This window comes from Pristis pectinata, chromosome 38 (genome assembly GCF_009764475.1).
Source record: "Pristis pectinata isolate sPriPec2 chromosome 38, sPriPec2.1.pri, whole genome shotgun sequence".
In the NCBI taxonomy this organism is placed as follows: Eukaryota; Metazoa; Chordata; class Chondrichthyes; order Rhinopristiformes; family Pristidae; genus Pristis; species Pristis pectinata.
Genome location: NC_067441.1, coordinates 8,364,861 through 8,388,925, shown reverse-complemented (window position 1 = coordinate 8,388,925; position 24,065 = coordinate 8,364,861). Strand labels below are relative to the sequence as shown.

General features: G+C 52.0%; 1 protein-coding gene across 2 annotated transcripts in view; it reads right to left on the bottom strand.

Moving 5' to 3' along the window:
• Positions 1 to 23,745, bottom strand: part of cnih2 (cornichon family AMPA receptor auxiliary protein 2) — a 66,016-nt gene extending 42,271 nt beyond the window's left edge. For both annotated transcript variants that reach the window (XM_052045068.1, XM_052045067.1), the window contains exon 1: positions 23,296 to 23,745. In XM_052045068.1, coding sequence (XP_051901028.1) covers positions 23,296 to 23,376 — 81 coding nt within the window. In that variant the 5' untranslated portion in view covers positions 23,377 to 23,745. The remainder of the gene's footprint in view (positions 1 to 23,295) is intronic.
• Between the last annotated feature and the right edge of the window lie 320 nt (positions 23,746 to 24,065).

Below are 24,065 nucleotides of genomic sequence, written 5' to 3'. Positions count from 1 at the left end.
TTCCTGTGCTGTACGGTGTTCCTCCTTCGATCCCCACAGGCTGAGTGGGTGGGGAGGCAGGCGGTCTCACAACATTTAAGAAACATCTGCTCATGCGGTTAAAAGCATAGCGGGTCCTGGATCAAGAGCTGGTGAATGGGAAGAGCGCAGACAGGTGCTTGGTGGCCGGAACGCAGACAATGGCCTGCTTCCGTGCTGTATGAGGCTATAACTCTCCACGCTGACAACGCTCCCGTCCGTGGTGGAGCCAGCCACATTGAACTCATCTTAGTGAAAGAGGGAGCGGCACTTATTGTCACAATCTCTTGGGCGTCTAAACACTGCGACGCCTGCGGGGTGCTTTTTGAAATGTAGCTGCTGTTGGCACTACAGGTCCACAGCAGTTAACTTGTACACGGCAAACTCCCACTCCCAGCAATGTAATGGTCACTGGGTAAGCTTGCTTCACAGATGAAGGATGTGTTGCTCCGAGAGTAGTCTGTGCCTTGGTTTAATCTCTCAGCCAGATGACAGCGTTACTCCCAGCGCTGGAACACCAGCCTTGGTTTCTGTACACGAGAGTTTCTGTTGAGGAATTTGAACCTGCGATCTGGGACAGGAATGGGTGGAGATTGGTGCAGGATTAGTTGCAACTGGGTGGTTGAGGGTCGGCATGGACTCAGTGGGCTGAAGGGCCTGTTTCCCTACTGTATCGCTCTATGACGCTATGAATTTAGAACACAGAACAGTCCATTCGGCCCACCATGTTGTGCTGATCCTGATGCCAATTTATACTGAATGTTCTACTACTGTGTACCTCCCACACCCCTCCATTCCCTGCAATATTCATGGGTCTATCTAAAAGCCTCTTAAACTCCACCAAACTGCCTGCTACCCCTGGTGACCCATTCCAGGCACCCACCACTCTGCGTAAACAACTTGCCCCTCACCATCGCCTTGAAGCTTCCTCTAACCTTCAAACCACGTCCTCTGGTGTTTGACATTTCTACCCTGGGGAACAGATTCTGACCTGTCTACCCTATCTATGCCTCTCATAAATTTCCAAACCTCTACCAGGTCTCCCCTCAGCCTCTGACGCTCGAAGGAGAACAACCCAAGTCTGTCCAACCTCTCCTGATAGCTCATGCTCTCTAATCCAGGCAGCGTCCTGGTGAACCCCTTCTGCACCCTCTCCAAAGCCTCCACACCCTTCCTGTAATGGGGGGGGGGGGGGGGGGGGGCGACCAGAACTGCACGCAATACTCCAAGTGCGGTCTGACTGAAGTTTTGTACAGCTACAACACCATTTCCTTTCTGTTTTTCTCAACGCCCCTACCGATGAAGGCAAGCGTGCCGTAGGCCTTCTTTACCACCCTATCCACTTGCGTAGCCACCTTCAGTGAACTATGGACTTGGACCCCAAGATCCCTCTGGACCTCTGTGCTATTCCGGGGCCTACCAGTAACTGTATACTTTCTCTTTTCATTTGACCTCCCAAAATACTAATACAAGGGCAAAATCACAATCATCTGAGCCAAGACTCTGCAAACCCAGCTCTCTTATATGCTCCCTTGCAAAATCCCACCTTCCTCTCCCCTCCTTCCATTTACAACTTGACAAAAAACTTTCCCGTTCCTTTCATGTTACCCTTCAATCGTTTTTGTTATACATTTTTGGGATGTAAACATCCCTGGCCAGCATTTATCACCCATCCCTAACTGCCCCGTGAGAAGGTTGGGGGGGGGTGTGGGGGTGTGAGCCATCCCCTTGAACCCCCGCAGTCCTTCTGGGGAAGGTGCTCCCACGGTGCTGTTGGGGAGGGGGCTCCAGGGTTTGGACCCAGTGACGGTGAAGGAATTATTTCCGAGTCGGGACGGTGTGTGTGACTGGGAGGGGAACCTGAGGGTGGTGGTGTTCTCCCTGCCCCCCCCCCCCCCCGCTGCTCTCGGTGGGAGGGGTGGCGGGTTCGGGAGGTGCTGTCGGAGTAGCCCCGGGCGAGTAACCGCGGGGTGTTGTGTAGACGGTGCGCACTGCGGCCACCATGCGCCGGTGGTGGAGGGAGTGAGTGTTTTGGGGGGGGGGGGGGGGGGGGTGGATGGGGTGCTGCTCGAACGGGCTGCTTTATCCTGGATGGCGTTGAGCTTTCTGAGGGTTGCTGGATCCGCATTCACCCAGGGAAGTGGGGAGTGTCCCGTCACACTCCTGACTTACACTAAGCCTCACGATCTCTCTTTATCCCTCTTATTCCCCAGAAACTTGGTTCCCTCCTGCGTTAAGCTCACATTTGTTTTAAGCCTCCTAGTACCTCTTCCATTTCAATCTCAGCACCTTCAGTCTTGCTTTGGACATCAAAGTTCACACACTTGTCTATTCTCCACTCAACTCTGAACCATCTCTTCTTTGAAGGTTTCCCAGTTCATATAGTGTGCTGCCCCCAAATTCCAATCCAGCATTATCTGTTTTCCAGCCCTCCTCCCAAGACTGATTGACCCTTCCTTTTCTTTGCCGACTCTAGATATCCGTTATGCTCGCTGTTGCACACATGCTCCCCACTGCTAAAAGTAAATTTCCCGGAAGCAATCGAACCTTGTTCCCTTCATCACTGGGCTGAAAACACATTGATTAACAAAATCCTCGTCCATAGTTGCAGCCCTCTTGAATTAAATTGTTCAGAGAGATTTCAGGAACACAGAAAGATACTGTGTACACCTAGCAACTAATAAGGAAGGCAAAAGGGATTAGCAATTTCTTGCAAAGGAGATGTATAAGAGAACTGAACTTTGATTGCCTGGAATCTATTCACAGTTTTGACTGCCTTTTTTCAGGAAAGAAAAAGCCTTAGAGTTTCGCTGTTGCTTCCAGATATGAAACAATTAGCTTATATGGAAAAGATTAAACACATTGGGTCTCCACTCAGAGTTTAGAAGCTCTGAGATAGAGTCACAGAGAGATGTAGCACAGAAACAGGCCCTTCGGCCCACCGAGTCCGTACCCACCATCAACCACCTGATTACACTAATCCTATTTCATTCTCCCCACATGCCGATCAACTTCCCCTCCCCCCCCCCCCAGAATCTACCCCTCACAAGGGGGGGGGGGCAATTAACCCACTGACCCCACACATCGTTGGGATGTGGGATGTTGCCAGGACTTGAGGGACTGAGTTACAGGGAGAGGTTGGACACACTGGGACTTTATTCCATGGAGCATAGGAGACTGAGAGATGATCTTACAGAAGTATATAAAATCATGAGGGGCATAGATAGGGTGAATGTGCACAGTCTTTCCCCCGCCCCCCCCCCCCCCCCCCCAGGGTTGGGGAATCAAGAACTAGAGGGCATAGATTTAGGGTGAGAGGGGAGAGATTTAACAGGAATCTTGAGGGGGTAACTTTTTCACCCAGAGGGTGGTCCGTATATGGAACGAGCTGCCAGAGGAAGTTGAGGCAGGTACATTAACAATGTCCAAAAGATACTTGGACAGGTACATGGATAGGAAGGGCTTGGAGGGATATGGGCCAAATGCGGGCAAGTGGGACTAGCTTGAATGAGGCATCTCAGTGGGCAGGGAGCGGTTGGGCCGCAGGGCCTGTTTCCGTGCTGTACGACCCTAATATCCAGCAGTCAGCGAAAAGGCGGATGGGAAAGAAACGAGAAGGATTCTTCTCCGCGTCGAATGAGGTGGGAAGGATTGGGGGTGAGTTGGCAAATTGAATCCAAAGTTGGGTTGGGGAAAGGGCTCAGAGTGTGATGGCGGAGGGCTGTGTTTTTGGGACTGGAAGCCTGAGACGAGCGGTGTACCATCGGCCCTGGCGCTGGGATCCTCAGCGTCTGCTACGTGCGTGAACAATTCGGATATGAATGTGGGAGGTGTGATTAGTGACCGCAGATGACAGGAAAATTGGTGGTGTAGCTGATAGTGGGGAGGATCGTTGCAGGCTACGGAGTAATATTGATCAGTTAGTAACATGGGCAGGGTAATAGCAGATGGGATTCAATCCTGGTACAGCTGAAGACTTATAGGGGCAGAACATACACTGTGAACGGTAGGCCATGAGGGAGCACTGAGGAACAGAGGGACCCCAGTGTACAAGTCCAAGGGTCCCTGAAGCAGGCAGCGAAGGGAGATAAGGTGGTGGATGAGGCGTGGGGGATGCCTACCTTCATTAGCCAGGGCACAGAATGTAAGAGCAGGGAGGTTATGGTACAACTTTATAAAACACTGGTTCGGCCGCAGTTGGAGTACTGTGTGCAGTTCTGGTCAGCACACTGTGGGAAGGAGGTGATTGTAGAGACGCAGAGTTATACAGCACAGACACAGGCCCTTCGGCCCAACTGGTCCATGCCGACCAAGATGCCCATCTAAGCCAGTCCCATTTGCCTGCGTTTGACCCGTATCCCTCTAGACCTTTCCTATCTATGTACCTGTCCAAGTACCTTTTAAATGTTGTTAATTCACCTGCCTCAACCACTTCCTCAGGCAGCTCGTTCCATATACGGACCACCCTCTGTACAAAAGAAGTTGCCCTTCAGATTCCTATTAAGTCTCTCCTCTCTCACCCTAAACCTATGCCCTCTAGTTCTCAATTCCCCAACCCCGGGAAGAAGACTGTATGCATTCACCATATCTATGCCCCTCATGATTTTATACACCTCGAAAAGATCACCCCTCATTCTCCTACACTCCAATGAATAAAGTCCCAACCTGCTCAACCTCTCTCCATAACTCAGTCCCTCGTGTCCCAGCAACATCCTCGTAAATCTCCTCTGCACTCGTTCCAGCTTAATGGCATCTCTCCTACAGCAGGCTGACCAAAACTGAACACAATTTCCAAATACGGCCTCACAAGCGTCTTGTACAACTGCAACGGAACATCCCAACTTCTATACTCAGTGCCCTGAATAATGAAGGCCGGCGTGCCAAACGCCTTCTTCACCACCCTGTCTACCTGTGACACCACTTTCAGGGAACCGCGTACCTGTACTCCAAGGTACCTCCGTTCTACAACACTCCCCAGGGCCCTGTCGTTCACTGTGTAAGTCCTACCCTCATTTGTGTTCCCAAAATGCATCACCTCGTACTTATCCAAATTAAACTTCACCTGCCATTCCTCGGCCCACTTACCCAGCTGCTCAAGATCCCCCTGTAAACCCTGATAACCACCTTCACTGTCAACGACACCACCTATTGTAGTGTCATCTGCAAAATTACTAACCATGCCTTGTACATTCTGATCCAAATCATTGATACAGATGTCAAACAACAATGGACCGACCACCGAGCCCTGGGGAAAACCACTAGTAACGGGCCTCCAGTCCGAGACACAACCTTTCACCATCCCCCTCTGCTTCCTACCTTTAAGCTAATTAGTTAGCTCTCCTAGTACCGGAGAGGGCGCAGAGGAGATTCACCGGGATATGTGGGAGGGAGAGGTGACATGAGGGAGAAGTGGTGAGGCCTTGGCTGTAACAACAAGCTGAATAAAAACCAAACTTTTATTTATAACAAGCCTTTCACAATCTCAGGATCTCACAAAGTGATTTACAGTATTACTGCAGTTGCAGTGCAGAAAATGCAGCAAGTCATCTCCACACAGCAAGGTCCCACAAAGAGCAGACGGGATAATGACCAGGCAATCTGTAGATATTCGCGGGGACGTTTCTGGAGGCTCTGGGGGTTTTGAACATCCAGGTGGAGCGTCAGTTTGTTGAGGTATCTGAATGATGGACCCTCCAACTGTTGCATCACGCACTCAGAACTGGAGTGTGGGCCTGGACTCTGGGGCGCGCACCCCTCGAGCTAGGCTCAGACCCATGGATCTGAAGCAAGGACTTCTTGGTGAGTGAGAGAGAGAGGAGGAAGGGGGGGAAGAGAGAGAGGGGGCAGAGAGAGCTAGAAAAATAGGGGGCAGACAGAGAGAGAGGGAGGCGAAGGGGAGGAGGGAGGGAGGGAGGGAGGGGGGGAGGAGGGAGAGGGAGAGGGAAGGGAAGGAGGGGGGAGGGGAGGGAGGGAGGGAGAAGGGAGGGAGAGGCAGAGTCTGGGACCCTCCTTTGGGGCAAAATAGAGCAGAAGATGAAAATTAAGGGCCGGAGTCAGCTGCGTTTTAAATGACATTGGGCCAGGGACATGGGTAGGGAAGGTTTAGGGGAATATGGGCCAAATGGGACTGGCTTAGATGGGAATCTTGGTCAGCATGGACCAGTTGGGCCGAAGGGCCTGTTTCCGTGCTGTGTGACTCTGTGCAGCTCCTGCAGCCAGTCAATGATATCATGGCCTTGGATCCACCTTCCCCGCCTGTCCCCCACAACCCTCAACCTCCCGCCACCCCACACATCCCCTGCCTCCGCCTCACGCACGTTCAATGATACCCCCAGCTCTCCAGGGTCGAGAAGTCCAAAGACTCACCACTGTGAGCTGAAATTCCTTCTCGTCTCTGTCTTAAATGGGGAAGTGCCCTAATCCAAAACCCTCCTCCATTTTAAACTCTCCCGCACAAAGGAAATGCACTCAGCGTTGACTTTGTCTGAGCCCCTTAAGAATGATAAACACTTCACTACAATCAGCTCCGTCTGCTGAACTCCTGCTTGCTGGCTGATGGCTGAGTGTGGGAGAGCACGGGGGTTGTAAGACCGCAAGACATAGGAGCAGAATTAGGCCATTCGGCCCATCGAGTCTGCTCCCCCATTCCCCATTTCTATTTCCCTTTCCTTGGAGCAGACTCGATGGGCCGAATGGCCTGCTTCTGCTCCCTTGTCTTGTGATCTTGTGATCATGGCTGATTTACTTTTCTCTCTCAACCCCATTCTCCTGCCTTCTCCCCATAACCTTTGACGCCCTTACTAACCTACCAACCTCCACTTGAAATACACCCAATGATTTGGCCTCCACAGCCCTCTGTGGCAACGAATTCTACAGATTCACCACTGAAGAAATTCCTCCTCATCTCAGTTCTAAAGGGACGTCCCTTTGTTCTGAGGCTGTGCCCTCAGATCCTGGAGTCTCCCACTGATGGAAACATCCCCCCCACATCCACTCTATCCAGGCCCTTCAACAATGAAATGGGGATCGGATGGATGGGGTGACTTCTCTGGGACCCCCAGCATGGACCCCCTTTCTGTTTCATTTGAGACCACCTCGTGATCCCAGGGATCAGCTTAGTGAACCTTCTCTGACCTTCCTTGGGAGACTGGACGGGCTGGGACTGTTTTCCCTGAAGTGAAGAAGGCTGAGGGGTAACCTTACAGAGGTTTATAACATCGTGAGGGGCATCGATAAGGTGGACGGTCTCAGTTTTTTCCCCAGGGTAGGGGAGTCTAGAACAAGAGGGCAAAGGTTTGTGAGAGGGGGAAGATTTAAAGGGGACCTGAGGGGCAAGTTTTTCCACAGAGAGGATGGTGGGGATATGTCAGAGGAAGTGGCAGAGGTGGGTACAATTACACTGTTTAAAAGACATTTGGATGGATGGGAAAGGTTTAGAGGGATATGGGCCAAACGCGGGCAAATGGGACTAGCTCGTGTAGGCACCTTGGTCAGCATGGATAAGTTGGGCCGAAGGGCCTGTTTCCGTGCTGTATAACTCCGTGACTCTAAGAACGGAGGTCCTAACTACAGAGGTAGCCTCTCCAAAGCACTGGTTTTGTACTCCAGGAATATCTGGGAGTAATCCGTGTGCCTCAGTGCCCTGCGGGTGGGGGGGGGGGGCGGGGAGGGGAGCAGGAGATGAGAGACAGCAATTAAACCCCCGAGCTCAAACTCAGCCTGATTTCCACACAGGTGCCTGACGCTGGCTACTGAATAAACATGAGCACAAGCGGGGCACATTAACATAATCTGAGTAATTAAAATGATGGGCAGATGAGCAAAGTGTTCTCCAGCTGCCGAGTGCGAGTTATTTTGGGAGGTTTTTGATCAAATTGCAGTTAATTGTGTCCACGTGTGTGTGTCTGTGTGTGTCTGTGTATGTGGTATGTGTGGGGGAGAGAGGGGAGAGAGAGGGCGCGGGGAGGGAGGGAGGGGGGAGAGAGGGAGGGGAGAGGAGAGAGAGAATTTGTGCATGTGTGTGTACCTGTGTTTGTGTGAGTGACTGTTTTTCTGTGTGTGTGCACCTGCGTGTCTTTATGTGTCCATACACGAGTGTGTGTGTGTGTGTGAGTGAATGAGTGTGTAGGTGGCTGTGTATGTCTGTGCATGTGTGTGTGTGCATGTGTGGATGTGTGTGTGAGTAATAGGATATCTTTATTAGTCACGTGTACATCGAAACACACAGTGAAATGCATCTTTTGCGTAGAGTGTTCTGGGGGCAGCCTGCAAGTGTCGCCACGCTTCCGGCGCCAACATAGCACGGCCGCAACTTCCTAACCCATACATCTGGTTACCCGTCCGGTAACCAGAGCACCCGGAGGAAACCCACGCAGACACAGGGAGAACGTACAAACTCCTTACAGACAGCAGCTGGAATTGAACCCGGGCCGCTGGCGCTGTAATAGCATCACGCTTACCGCTGCACTACCGTGCCTGTGTGCATGACTCTGTGTGAGTGTCTATATCACAGAGTCATACAGCACAGAAAGAGGCCCTATACCTCTATCAAAGTCACCTCTCATCCAACTTCTCTCCAAAGAGAAAAGCCCCAGCTCGCTCTACCTATCCACATAAGACATGCTCTCCAATCCAGGCAGCATCCTGGTAAATCTCCTCTGCACCCTCTCTAAAGCCTCCACATCCTTCCTATAATGAGGCGACCAGAACTGAACACAATACTCCAAGTGTGGTCTGGCCAGAGCTGAAACATCACCTCGCGGCTGTTGAACTCAATACCCCGACTAATGAAGGCCAACACTCCATACGCCTTCTTAACAACCCTATCGACCTGTGCGGCAACCTTGAGGGATCTACGGACGTGGACCCCAAGATCCCTCTGTTCCTCCACGCTGCTAAGAGTCCTGCCATTAACCTTGTATTCTGCCTTCAAATTTGATCTTACAAAGTGTGGGGGCACTCCAGTGGCCAGGTGCCATACACACAGACAACCAATCACTTCGCCGGGAGGGCAAGGTCCCCGGGATCCTGCTGTGCCTCAAGTGGTCAGACACCCAATCGACGAGGGTGCCTGATTACAAAGGAAACGGGAATAACGACCCTTCCCCTTCGCACTGACAACCAACTGCTTCCTCGAGGCTACGGGCAGTTCTGACAGTCAGGAAGCCTTGCCTACAAGCAGGTCAGGCACTCTGATCCATAGGCACATTTCCACCACCATTACACCATCTACCTACACCTCCCACTGCCTCAGTAAAGCAGCCAACATAGAAGTAGACCCCACCAGATCAGCCATGATCTTATTGAATGGCGGAGCAGGCTTTTATGTTCACCCACCCTGGACATTCTCCCTTCTCCCCCCCCCTCCCATCAGGCAGAAGATACAAAAGCCTGAAAGCACGTACCACCAGGCTCAAGGACAGCTTCTATCCCCCGTCATATGACTATTGTATGATAAGATGGACTCTTGGCCTCACAATCTACCTCGCCATGGCCTTTGCACCTTGTTGTCTGTCTGCACTGCACTTTCTCTGTAACTGTAACACTTTATTAGGTACAGAAGCCTGAAGTCCCACACCACCAGGTTCAGGAACAGCTACTTCCCTTCAACCATTCGGTTCTTGAACCAACCGGCACAACCCTAATCACTGCCTCAGTACAGCAACACTATGACTACTTTGCACTAAAATGAACTTTTTTTTGTTCTAATTGTGTTCTTTCTTGTAAAATATTGGGTACATTTTACGTTTAATTTATGTTTTTCTTGTGAATGCTGCTTATCTGATGCTCTGTGCCTGTGATGCTGCTGCAAGTAAGTTTTTCATTGCACCTGTGCACACATGGACTTATGCTTGTGACAATAAACTTGAAGGGGCAGACACGGTAGTGTAGCAGTTAGCGTAATGCTATTACAGCGCCAGTGACCCAGGTTCAATTCCGGCCGCTGTCTGTAAGGAGTTTGTACATTCTCCCCATGACTGCGTGGGTTTCCTCCGGGTGCTCCAGTTTCCTCCCACATCCCAAGGACGTATGGGTTAGGAAGTTGTGGGCGTGCAATGTTGGCGCCGGAAGTGTGGTGACACTTGCGGGCTGCCCCCAGAACACTCTATGCAAAAAGATGTATCTCGCTGTGTGTTTCGATGTACATGTGACTAATAAAGAAATCTTATCTCGTCTTATTTTGCACTTTCCACTTTCTATTCTGCATTCTGTTATTGCTTTTCCCTTGTACTACACCAATGTACTGATGTGATGAAATGATCTGTATGGATGGCATGCAAAACAAAGTTTTTCACTGGACCTCGGTACATGTGACATGAAGCAATTGCCTTCTACAGTAGGCATTGCTACAACTCAGGGACTAGAGGGGCAACCTCTGTGTGCAGCCGGGAGTAGGGGGAAATGAGCTAAATGTATATTTTTCTTTGGTGTTCACCGCAGGGGGGGAAACAATATGGAGGTAGGAGAGGGGTACACTGACATTCTAGAGCATCTGTACATCAGGAAGGGGGAAGTGTTAGAAATATTTGGTACACAGTAGACTGGATAAATCCCGAGGGCCGGATGGAGTCTATCCAAGGATTCGAAGGGAAACATGGGAATATGCTGTGGCTCTGATGAAGATTTCTGCATCTTCGTTAGCCACAGGTGAGGTACCAGCAGACTGGAGAACAGCTAATGCTGTTCCCTTGTTCAAAACAGGACAGTAAAAGGACAAACCAAGAAACTACAGGCCGGTGAGCATGGTAGGGAAGTTGTCGGAGAGGGTTCTGAGGGACAGGATTTCTGTTCACTTGGAACTGATTAGGAGTCAGCACAGTTTTGTGCAGGGGAAATCACGTCTCACAAATCTGAGTGAGTTTTGTTTTGAGGGGGTAACCAAGAAAATTGATGAAGGCAGGGTGATAGATGTGCTATACGTGGACTTCAATAAGACTTTTGACAAGGCAGGCTGGTCCAGAATGTTAAGGCACAGAGAAATGGTGGCAAACTGTTTCCAAACCTGGCTTGGTGATAGAAGGCAGGGGAGTGGTGGATGAGTGTTTTCCTGACTGAAAGTCTGTAACCAGTGGTGTACCACAGGGAGACAAAGGACCGCAGATGCTGGAACCTGGATGAAAAACACGACGATGCTGGAGGAACTCCGCAGGCCAGGCAGCACCCGCGGAGAAAAGCAGGCGGTCAATGTTTCAGGGTCAGGACCCTTCTTCAGGACTGAAGATAGGAAAAGGGGAAGCCCGATATATGGGGGGGGGGGGGGGGGGGGGGAAAGCAGAGCCGTGATAGGTGGACAAAAGAGGGGAGGTGGGGTGGGCACAGGGTGGTGATAGGTAGATACAGGTAAGAGACAGTAATAGGCAGGTGCGGGGGGTGGGGAGGAGGGGAGAGCAGATCCACCGGGGGATGGGTCAAAGGGAAGACAAGATCTCTTTATTAGTCACATGTACATCGAAACACACAGTGAAACGCATCTTTTTTTGCGTCGAGTGTTCTGGGGGCAGCCCGCAAGTGTCGCCACGCTCCCGGCGCCAACAGAGCATGCCCACAGCTTCCTAACCCGTACGTCTTCGGAATGTGGGAGGAAACCGGAGCACCCGGAGGAAACCCACGCCGACACGGGGAGAACGTACAAACTCCTCACAGGCAGTGGCCGGAATTGAGCCCAGGTTGCTGGGGACTGTTGCTGTTTGTAATGTGTAAAAGTGACTTGGATGAGAATGTAGGTGGTCTGATTAGCAATGGTCTGATTAGCAAGTTTGCAAACGACATGAAAATCAGTAGAGTCGCAGATAGCAAAGAAGGCTGTCCAAGGATACAGGGGGATAATAGATCAGCTGGAAAGTCGGCCAGAGTGGTGGCAGTTGGAATTTAATCCGGATGCTTTGGGGCATCAAATTCCGCTAGGTATTGGTATATTAGTGGAGGACAAACCCAGCCCACCCAATCTCTTCTTATAACTACGTCCCTCCATTCCAGACAACTGGTGAATCTCTTCTGCACTCTCTCTACTGCTACTACATCCCTCCTGTTCCCATCCAGGAAAAACATCATCCCTGCATCCACGCTATCGAGCACTGCATTGTTTTCTTTTTACGGCCTCAATGTACTTATGTACGGTGTCGGTTTGGTTTATTATTGTCACTTGTACCAAGGTACAGTGAAAAACTTGTCTTGCATACCGATCATACAGGTCAATTCATTATACAGAGCATTGCGGTAATACAGGGTAAAAACAATAACAGAATACAGAGTAAAGTGTCACAGCTACAGGGAAGTGCAGTGCAGGTAGACAATAAGGTGCAAGGTCACAACAGGTAGATTGTGAGGTCAAGAGTCCATCTCAACGTATAAGGGAACCGTTCAATAGTCTTATCACCGTGGGATAGAAGCTGACCTTGAGCCTGGTGGTACGTGCCCTCAGGCTCCTGTATCTTCTGCCTGATGGGAGAGGAGAGAAGAGAGAATGACCCGGGTGGGTGGGGTCTTTGATTATGCTGGCTGCTTCACCAAGGCAGCGAGAGGTAAAGACAGAGTCCAAGGAGGAGAGGCTGGTGTCCGTGACACGCTGGGCTGTGTCCACAACTCTCTGCATTTTCTTGTGGTCCTGGGCAGAGCAGTTGCCGTACCAAGCCGTGATACATCCAGATAGGATGCTTTCTATGGTGCATCGATAAAAATTGGTGAGGGTCAAAGGGGACATGCCAAATTTCTTTAACCTCCTGAGGAAGTAGAGGTGCTGGTGAGCTTTCTTGGCCGTGGCGTCTATGTGGTTGGACCAGGACAGGCTATTGGTGATGTTCACTCCCAGGAACTTGAAGCTCTCGACCCTCTCGACCTCAGCACCATTGACGTAGACAGGCGCATGTACACCACCCCCTTTCCTGAAGTCAATGACCAGGACATATAGAGTAAATGGCGGGGTGCATTTTTGTGCAGAGGGATATTGGGGCGCAAATTCATGCTTCCTGAAAGTGGCAACAGAGGTAGATAGGGTAATGAAAGAGGCATTTGGTATGCTTGCCTTCACAGGCAGCAGCATCGAGTCTAAGAGTTGGGATATCATATTGCAGCTGCACAGAACATTGGTTAGACCACACTTACAGTATTGTGCACAGTTCTGGTCACCACACTACAGGAGGGATGTGGTAGCAGTAGAGAGTGCGGAAGAGATTCACCAGTTGTCTGGAATGGAGGGATGTAGTTATAAGGAGAGATTGGGTCAGCTGGGTTAATTCCCACTGGAACATCAAAGGCTGAGAAACCTTACAGAGCTTTATAAAATTACAAGGGGCATAGACAGTCTTTTCCCCAGGGTAAGGGAGTCTGGAACTAGAGGGCACAAGTTTAAAGTGAGGGGGAGAAATCTGAGGGGTAGGTTTTTCCACACGGAGGGTGGGGGTTATGTGGAACGAGCTGCCAGAGGAGGTGGTGGAGGCAGATACACTTACAACAGTTAAAAGGCATTTGGCCTGGTACTTGGTTAGGAAGGGTGTAGAGAGATATGGGCCAAACGCAGGTGAATGGGACCGGTGTAGATAGCATCAGGGTCAGGAAGGGTAGGGGAGGATGAAGGTCCCGTTTCTGTATGATTCTAACTAGTCAAGGTCCCTACAATGTCGAGGGGTAGAGAGAAATGAGCTCGAGGGAACCCATCCCGTGACAGTGGTTTGTCCGTTGTCTCAGTTGAGGGGAGATGGGAAGTTTATGCCCTGTGAGGTCTCTACCTGGCACCAACCTTGTCCGTGCTAACAGGCTGTGCCTCACCTCCTCCCTCTCCCCGAAGTCCGAAGGTCACGCACTACAGCCGCATTAAGCCGCAAAACTCCAGACAAAATTCCAGCGCCGTACAGGGGGAGTAGTGCGCTGTGGGAGGGGTGGCCTGCAGGAAGAGCGGCGATGGGGGGAGGGCAGAGCTCCGCGCCGCAGGAGGGGTGGTGAGGGGGGTGATGGTGGGGGTGAGGAGAGCTCCACGCCGCGGGAGAGGCAGCAATGGGGGGGGGGGGTGCGGGAGGGAGGGGTAATGCAGAGGACATTTTGACTCCAATACTGCCGGCGTTTCAAAGATCAGTCCCCCAGAGAAGCAGCGTGGGCCCAGAGGCACCGGCACCCAGACATTCCCGGGAAAAGCTCATCCCAGAATGTTTGCTGGCACGCACGGAATCCCAAGTAACACGAGCGGGCCCCACGCCTCAGTCCCAGGCCCACTTTTTTAAAAAAATCACACGACATGGCAGTGTTGCCCTTTTAAGGCTGCCATGGAAACACTGTTCAGACAGAGAATGGGAGGGGACCACAGCTGCTTAGCACATTCTCTGCTCTTCATCTCCCTCTCTCAACTCCACTCCATCTCCTCTCCTCCCTCTCTCTCTCTCTCTCTATTCTTTCTACCTCCCTCTTCCTGTCCCCCACTGCCCCCCTCCATTCCTAAATCCCATCTCCCCTTCTCCCTCCTCTATTGCCCTCCCTCTCACCCTCCTCTCCCCCTCACTCCACTTCCTCCCTACTCCTTCCCTTCATCCATCCTCCCTCCGTCCCCCCTCCCTCCCTCCGTCCCCCCTCCCTCCTCAATCCCTGCCTGGTGGCTCCTATCAAACTCTACTTTCCCCTTCCTCCCGCACTCATTTCCAGGCAGCGAGTGAGAGACCCGGAGAGCTTGACCCTCACCCCTGCCCCACCCCCCCCACCCACCTCCCCCAATCTGACCCCCCCCCTGCTCTGTCTCGGAGCCCTAGGTCGACACCTGGGCAGCCTGTGGGCACGCCAGGGTGTCCGGCTCAGTCCACAGTCAGCGGGACCTCGGTCCTCCTCACTCAGCCACACGTCAGCTGAAAACTGAGGCAGTCTCGAGGGCACAAGTGTCTCCCCACCCACGTGAACCTCCTGCAACCCCTCCGCAAAATCCTCCAAATCCACAGCGAGGGGGGATTTGAACTGTCATCGGTGCCCCGTCCCACTCCCTGCACTGAGGTCCCAGTTACCCTCTGCCGGCAGTGTAGAGCAGACCACATCGTTCACACACCGGACTCCAAGCTCTCCCCTGGGAAGGGGGGGGGGGGGGGGGGGGGGGGGGAGGGGGGGGTCACCGGGCGGAAAGAGGTGAAGGTTCGAGGATGAGGAGGTGCTCCCTCCCCTCGGACTGCTGGGAATCTCTGCCCTCCCTGCCGCCACCGCTCGACATGGGGGGTGGGACTGGGAACCTCGAGTCCGTGCATCGGGAGGGCACAGAGTTTGCGCTTGGACTTCTCCTGGCAGTGGAGGAGGCCGAGGGCTCCTGCGTAGAACGCCTGCGCTCTGTCCGTAACCGTGACCTCCATCTCCCCGTTGCCGGTCACTTCAACTCCCCCTCCCACACTATCACTGATATGTCAGTCCTCGGCCTCCTCCACTGCCAGGAGAATTCCAAGTGCAAACTGGAGGAACAGCACCTCATTTTCCATCTCGGAACCTTGCAGCCTGATGGTATGAACATTGAATTCTTCCACCTTAGGTAATCCCCACACCCCTTCCCCACACTCCCCCCCCCCCATGCCTCTTCTTCCCTTTCCTAGCCTCTTTTACCCTCTCTCTTCTTGTCTGTCACCCCCCCCCCCCCGGTGGATCTGCGCTCCCCTCCTCCCCCCGAACCTATCACTGTCTCTTACCTGCATCTACCTATCACCACCCTGTGCCCACCCCGCCTCCCCTCTTCTGTCCACCTCTCACTGCTCTGCTCCCCCCCCCAATATATCGAGCTTCCCCTTTTCCTATCTTCAGTCCTGAAGAAGGGCCCTGACCCCGAAACGTTGACCGCCTGCTTTTCTCCACGGATGCCGCCTGGCCCACTGAGTTCCTCCAGCATCGTCGTGTTTTTCATCTAGATTCCAGCATCTGCAGACCTTTGTTTCTCTGGAGGCTTCTGTCTACACTTCCCGCTGCCTCGGTGAAGCAGCCGGCATAATCAAAGACCCCACCCACCCGGGACATTCTCTCTTCTCCCCCCTCCCATCGGGCAGAAGATACAAAATCCTGAGAGCACGTACCGCCAGGCTCAAGGGCAGCTTCTATCCCGCTGTTATAACACTTTTGAATGGACCTCTCATACACTAAAATGGACCCTTGACCTCACAATCTACCTTGTTATGACCTTGCACCTTACTGTCTGCCTGCACTGCACTTTCACTGTAGCTGTAACACTTTATTCTGCGTTCTGTTACTGTTTTCCCTTGTACTCCCTCAATGTACTGTTGTAATGACCTGTATGGATGGCATGCAAAACAAAGTTTTTCACTGTACCTCGGTACATGTGACAATAATAAACTAATTTACCAAGAGGCCATTCAGCCCTTCGAGACTGCCATTCAATTAAACTGCGGCTGTAACCTCATTTCCACCTACCCCTGGCAGGTAACCTTTCACCACCTCATATAACAAAAAGGCACGGTGGCACAGCGGGAAGAGCTGCTACCTCACGGCACCAGAGACCCGGGCTTGATCCCAACCCCCAGCGCTGTGTGTGTGTGTGTGTGTGTGTGTGTGTGTGTGTGTGTCGAGTTTGCACCTTCTCCCTGTGACCGTGTGGGTTTCCCCCGGGTGCTCTGGTTCCCTCCCACATCCTAACGGCAAACGACGTGCGGGTTCATCACCCCCCCCACCCCCCCGCAGTGTGTGGGTGAGGGGGTAGGATCTGGGGGGGGGGGTTGATGGGAATGTGGGGGCAATAAAATGGGATTAACGTAGGATTATATAAATGGCTGCTTGGTGGTCGGCACAGACTCAGTGGGCTGAAGGGCCTGTTTCTGCACCTCTACCTTAAAGACTCTGCAAGGGAGAACTCTTGGAAGAGAGTTCCAAAGATTCACGGCCCTCTTAGAGGGGAAAGAAAAATTCTGCTCATCCCTGCCTCAAACAGGCAACCCCTCATTGATAAACAGTGACCCCTGGTTCTGGAATTTCCAACAACAGGAAACGCCCACCCTGACCCGAGCCTTTGGGATGTTATTTGTTTCAATGAAATCCCCCCCTAATTCTTATTTGTATCTCTATAGGTGTGTGTGTGTGTGTGTGTGTGTGTGTGTGTGTGTGTGTGTGTGTGTGTGTGTGTGTGTGTGTGTGTTAGTTAATCTTTCTATGTTCACGTGTTTCTTTCTTTACCTGTACACATATATACAGGAGTGTATACAAGCAGAAGGGTTTGCATTTGCCTGTGTGTGTTCAGGTATGTGTCTGTGTGTATCTGTGTGCGTGTATGTGTCTGTATGCCCATGTATGTGCGTGTTATATGTATAGATATCCACATACATACATGCAGGCAGATCTATGTGCACGTGTGTGCCATTGTATGTAAGGGTATTTGTGTTTATATGCATTCATGTATGTGTTCCATGTGCATGTATACCTATGTGTCATAGAGTCATACAGCACGGAAACAAGCCCTTCAGCCCAACCTGTCCATGCCAACCAAGGTGCCTTCCTGAGCTCGCCCCATTTCCCTGCATTTGGCCCATGTCCCTCTAAACCTTTCCTATCCACGTACCTGTCCAAGTGTCCTTTAAACACACAAAGCTCTGGAGGAACTCAGCGGGTCAGGCAGCATCTATGGAGGAAAATGGACAGTCGACGTTTCAGGTCGGGACCCTTCATCAGGACTGGTCATCAGGACTCTACCACTTCCTCTGGCAGCTCGTTCCACACGCCCACCACCCTCTGTGGGAAAAACTTGCCCCTCAGGTCCCTTTTTAAATCTTCCCCCTCTCACCTTAAACCTGTGTCCTGTAGTTCTAGACTCCCCTACCCTGGAGAAAAGACTTGTGACCATCCATCTTATCTCTGCCCCTCATGATTTTATAAACCTCTCACCCCTCAGCCTCCTTCGCTCCAGGGAAAACAGTCCCGGCCCGTCCGGTCTCTCCATATATCTCCTTGTGAATCTTTTCCACGCCTTCTCGAGCTTAATCACATCCTTCCCATAGTCTGACAACCAGAACTGCACACAATACTCCAGGTGCAGTCACCAACGTCCTGTACAACTGTAACGTGACATCCCAACTCTTGTAGTCAGTGCCCCATCCGATGAAGGCCAGCATGCCAGTGTGGCCTCCTCTACGTCGGTGAAACCCAACGCAGACTAGGTGACTGTTTCACGGAACACCTGCACTCCGTCCGTAACCGCGATCTGTATCTCCCCGTTGCCGGTCACTTCAACTCCCCCTCCCACACTATCACAGATATGTCAGTCCTCGGCCTCCTCCACCGCCAGGAGAATCCCGAGTGCAAACTGGAGGAACAGCAGCTCACTTTCCGTCTCGGAACCTTGCAGCCTAACAGCATGAACATTGAATTCTCCCACATTAAGTAATCCCCACCCCCCCCCTTCCCCACCGCCCCCCCCACCCATGTCTCTTCTCTTCTTCCCTTTCTGAGCCTTTCTCCCCTCTCTCTCCTTACCTGTGACCCATCCCCCCGGTGGATCTGCTCTCCCCTCCTCCCCCCCCCCTCACCTGCCTATCACTGTCTCTTACCTGCATCTACCTATCACCACCCTGTGCCCACCCCGCCTCCCCTCTCCTGTCCACCTATCACTGCCCTGCTTTTCCCTCCTGTATATCGGGCTTCCCCTTTTCCTATCTTCAGTCCTGAAGAAGGGTCCTGACCCCGAAACGTTGACCACCTGCTTTTGTCCACGGATGCTGCCTGGCCCGCTGAGTTCCTCCAGTGCCATCGTGTTTATCGTGTGCCATACACCTTGTTCACTGCTCTGTCTATCTGTGTCACCGACTTCAGGGAACTATGTAGCTGTTCCCCCAGGTCCCTCTGTTCTATCACACTCTCCAGGGCCCTGTCATTTACTGTGCAAGTCCTGCCTGGTTTAACTTCCCAAACTGCATCACTTTGCACTTGTCCGAATTAAATTCCATCCACCATTCCTTAGCCCATTTTTCCCAGTTGATCCAGATCCCGCTGCAACCTCAGACATAGAACACTACATCACAGTACAGGCCCTTTTAGTGCACAATGTTGTGCTGACATTTTATCCTGCTCTATGATCTATCCAACCCTTCCCTCCCACATAGCCCCCCATTTCTCTATCATTCATGCGTCTATCTAAGAGTCTCTTAAATGTCCCGAATGTATCTGCCCCCACAACCTCTGCCGGCAGTGCGTTCCACGCACCCACCACTCTCTGTGTAAAACTTACCCCTGACATCCCCCTTACACCTTCCTCCAATCACCTTAAAATTACGTCTCCTCCTGTTAGCCATTGTCGCCCTGGGAAAGTCTCTGACTGTCCACTCGATCTATGCCTCTTATCATCTTGTACACCTCTATCAAGTCACCTCTCATCCTCCTCCTCTCCAAAGAGAAAAGCCCTAGCTCGCTCAACCTATCCTCATAAGACATGCTCTCCAATCCAGACAACATCCTGGTAAATCTCCTCTGCACCCTCTCTAAAGCTTCCACATCCTTCCTATAATGAGGCGACCAGAACTGAACACAATACTCCAAGTGTGGTCTGACCAGAGTTCTATAGAGCTGCAACATCACCTTGCGGCTTTTGAACTCAATACCCCGACCAATGAAGGCCAACACACCATACGCCTTCTTAACAACCCTATCAACCTGCGCGGCAACTTTGAAGGATCTATGGACGTGGACCCCAAGATACCTCTGTTCCTCCACACTGCTAAGAGTCCTGCCATTAACCTTGTATTCTGCCTTCAAATGCGATCTCCCGAAGTGTATGACATCACACTTATCCGGGTTGAACTCCGGACAACCTTCTTCACTGTCCATCGCACCTCCGATTCACAGACTTACGATGCCACCTATAAACTCATCAAAATCATTCATCAAAATATAACGAACAGCAGAGGACCCAGCACCATCCCTGCGGCACACCACGGGTCACAGGCCTCCAGTCTGAATGACAACCATCTCCTGACTCCTTCCACCAAGACAATTGCCCACCCTGGACCCCATGTGATCTCACCTCCCAGACCAGTCTACCATGCGGGACCTTGTCAAAAGCCCTGCTCCTGTCCACGTAGATGACATCTACCACCCCACCCTCATCGACCCTCTTGGTCACCCCTTCAAAACTAAATTCATGAGACACGATCTCCCACGCGCAGAGCCATGCTGGTTATCCATGATCAGTCCCTGCCTTTCCAAATGCTGGTAGATCCTGTCCCTCGGAATCCCCTCCAGTAACATTCCCACCACCGATGTTGGGCTAACCGACCTGTAGTTCCCTGGCTCATTCCTTGCAGCTCTTCTTAAATAAAGGCACAACATTAGCCACCCTCCAGTCTTCCTGTACCTCACCTGTGGCGAAAGAAGCTTCTACCCCACTGTGATAAGACCATTGAACGGTTCCCTTATACAATGAGATGGACTCTGACCTCACGATCTACCTTGTGACCATGCACCTTATTGTCTACCTGCACTAAACTTTCTCTGTAGCTGTGACACTTTACTCTGTACAGTTATTGTTTTTACCTGTACTACCTCAATGCACTCTGTACTAACTCAATGTAACTGCACTGTGTAATGAATTGACCTGTACAATCGGTATGCAAGACAAGTTTTTCTCTGTACCTCGGTACAAGTGACAATAATAAACCGATACCAATACCAAGATTCAAGTACCTCTGCCAGGGCTCCAGCTATTTCTTCCCTTGCTTCCTACAATGTCCAAGGACACACTTGGTCAGACCCCGGGGATTTATCCACCTTTATTCATCTCAATACTGCCAACACCTCCTCTTTTGTAATATCGATATGCTTCAGGACATCACTGTTCTCTTCCGTGAATTCCCGAGCTTTGCCACAGTAAATACAGACGAGAAATATTCATTTAAGACCTCGCCCATCTTCCATGACTCAACATAGATGACCACACTGATCCATGAGGGGGCCTTTGTCTTCCTGGTTTCCCTTTTGCTCCTAATATACTTGTACAATCTCTCAGGATTCCCATTTACCTTATCTGCCAAGGATATCTGTGTATTGAAATCAGTTTATTATTGTCACGTGTACTGAGATACAGTGAAAAGCTTTTGTTTGTGTGTCATCCGGACAGATCATTCCGTACATAGTGTGAGGTCTGTCTATGGACATGCATGTATGTGTTTATAAGACCATAAGACATAGGAGCAGAATTAGGCCATTCAGCCCATCGTCTGCTCCGCCATTCGATCATGGCTGATTTTTTTCCTCAATCCCATTTTCCCTGTAACCCTTAACCCCCTTACCAATCCAGAACCTATCGATCTCGGCCTTAAATACACCCAATGACTTGGCCTCCACAGCCCTCGGTGGTAGCGAATTCCACAGATTCACCGCCCTCTGGCTGAAGAAATTCCTCCTCATCTCAGTTCTAAAGGGATGTCCCTTCATTCTGAGGCTGTGCCCTCGGATCCTGGACTCTCCCACTGATGGGAACATCCTCTCCACGTCCATTCTATCCAGGGCTTTCAGTATCCGGTAAGTTTCAATGAGATTCCCCCCTCATCCTGAACTCCATCGAGTACAGGCCCAGGGACATCAAACGTTTCCTTTATGCAGGTATTTCTGTGTGTGGTTCAGTTACAGGGTGTGTGTGTGTGTGTGTGTGTGTGTGTGTGTGTGTGTGTGTGTGTGTGTGTGTGAGAGAGAGAGAGACAGACCCATCCCCCAGGTCAAACGAGCAGCCACCACTAAAACCTCTGGATTCACACAGGACAAATGTTCATTTCTGACCTGGCTGCTCATCAGTCTGCTCTGCTGCAAGTGCTCCCCATTGCACCTCAGCATTAAATCACGCCCTCCGCCATCGGGTGGGTTTTAGCAATGGGGGTGGGGGGGTGGGGTTCCTAGTGATTAAACATCTAGCCTTGCACTGGAATCCTGCAAAGCTGTTCAGCAAATGTGAGGGGGAACAAGGCAGGAGGTGAGTTAATCCATTAGCAAGGGAGAGCTGTAACCTATGCACGCTGTAAACAGAGGCTGTTGCCATGACAACTCAGAACTCACCTCTTACAGAGCAGAGATATTAGCTGCAAATAAAACAAACGGCTTGGTGCCTGCTCCCCAAGCAGCTAATTCCGACGTCTGTGTGATGGTGTGGGTCGTGCTGGTGACTGTCTGAATGCAGCGTGTGTGTGTGAGAGAGAGAGAGAAAGAGAGAGAGATTGATTGAGAGAGAGAGAGAGAGAGAGAGAGAGAGAGAGAGAGGGAGAGGGATTTGTATCTGAATGCATCACTCCATGTATTTGTGCTTCTGTAAATATGTTTCTGAAGGTATGCGTGTGTGGGTTTTGAATGTGTGTGTCTGTGCCTGTGTGCACGCACAGGGTTGTGTGTGTGTGTGTGTGTGTGTGTGTGAATGTATCTTTACGCCTATATGTTTGTGTCTGTGTGTACGTATCTCGGTCTCTGTGCGAATTTGTCTGGGTGTATACATCTGTGGGTGTGCGCCCTAGTGTGGATCTACGCTCCGTGGGGACGTACGTGTGTCATTCTGTGTTGTGTGTCTTGTTCCTGTGTGTTTCCGTCTGGGGTCATATATGTCTGCGTGTTTCACTGTGGACGTCCATACATGTGTCTGAGAGTCTCTGCGTGGGGTCGTGTGTGTGCCTGCATTGAATTGCATTTATGCCTCTGCCTACATCCATGTTTCTGCGTGGGCTTTGTGAGCATGTGTCGTGTGTGTGTGTGTGTGTGTGTGTGTGTGTGTGTGTCCCTCTCTCTCTAATGTGTAGGTCTCGTGTGTGTGTCTCTCTCTCTAATGTGTAGGTCGTGTGTGTGTGTGTGTGTGTGTGTGTGTGTGTGTGTGTCTCTCTCTCTCTCTCTCTCCATGTGTAGGTCTCTTGTTTGTGTGTGTCTCTCTCTCAAATGTGTGGCTCTCTCTAGCCTATGTATGTCTCTCTCATGTGTAGGTCTCTCTCTCACTCTCTAGTGTGTGTGTGTCTCTCTCTCTATTGTGTGTATGTCTATTGTGTGTGTGTGTCTCTCTCTCTCCCTAATGTGTAGGTCTCTCTCTCTCTCGTGTGTGTCTCTCTCTCTGTAGCCTGTGTGTGTGTGTGTGTGTGTGTGTGTGTGTGTGTGTGTGTTAGTGAGTATGTGCCGGTCAGCTGTGTGTGTTTCGGTGTGAGGTGTGTGCCTTTACAATGCACCCACCGCCCCCACCTCCTCTGAGACAGAATCCCCTACACTCCGTGTCCCTCTCACACACTCCCGCACCTCTCCACCACCGTCAGCCGCGCAGTAAAAACGACATTCGGGGGGGGGGGGGGGGGGAAGGAATTGCTTTTAACTCACATGCCAGATCACGAAGAAGATGAGGGAAGCGCACAGCACCAAAGTCAGCATGTAGCAGAAAGCAGCGAAGGTGAAAGCCATAGTGGAAGCGGTCGTCCCACCTGTTCCTGCCCGCCGCCGACACCGTTCTCCTGTCTGTGGGGTGTCCTCGCCCTCGGAGAAGGGGGAACAGCCCTGGGCTCCTCTCCCTCGCTCCCCCTTCAGCCTCGGCTCCCCTCTCTCATCGACAACTTTTGTTCGGGCTGAGGGAGGGAGGGAAGGAGGGAGGGAGGGACGCGCTCTCCCCACCAGCCTGTGTGTTAACGCTGCCGTCTCCAGCCGACGCTTCGCTCAACTGACGCACTTGCAATTTGTCGCCCGTTCCGAGACTCCAGCCCCGGGAGCGCAGGGGAGCAGCCCACCCCGCAGCGACCCCTTGTTCGGGCGGGGGGAGGGCAGGGCGAGGGGAGGGAGGAGGGGGCGGGGGGAGGGAGGGGCAGGGCGAGGGGAGGGAGGAGGAGAGGGAGGGCGGGGCGAGGAGCGAGAGGGAGGGGGGAGAGGAGGGAGGGGAGGGGCGAGGGGAGTGTGGAGGGGGGAGAGAGGAGGGAGGGGGGAGGGAGGGGGGAGGGAGGGGGGGGAGGAGGGGGGAGAGAGGGGGGAGGGAGGGGGGGGAGGAGGGGGGAGAGAGGGGGGAGGGAGGGGGGGGAGGAGGGGGGGGAGAGGGGGGGAGGGGGGGGAGAGAGGGGGGGGGAGAGAGGGGGGGAGGGGGGAGAGAGGGGGGGAGGGGGGAG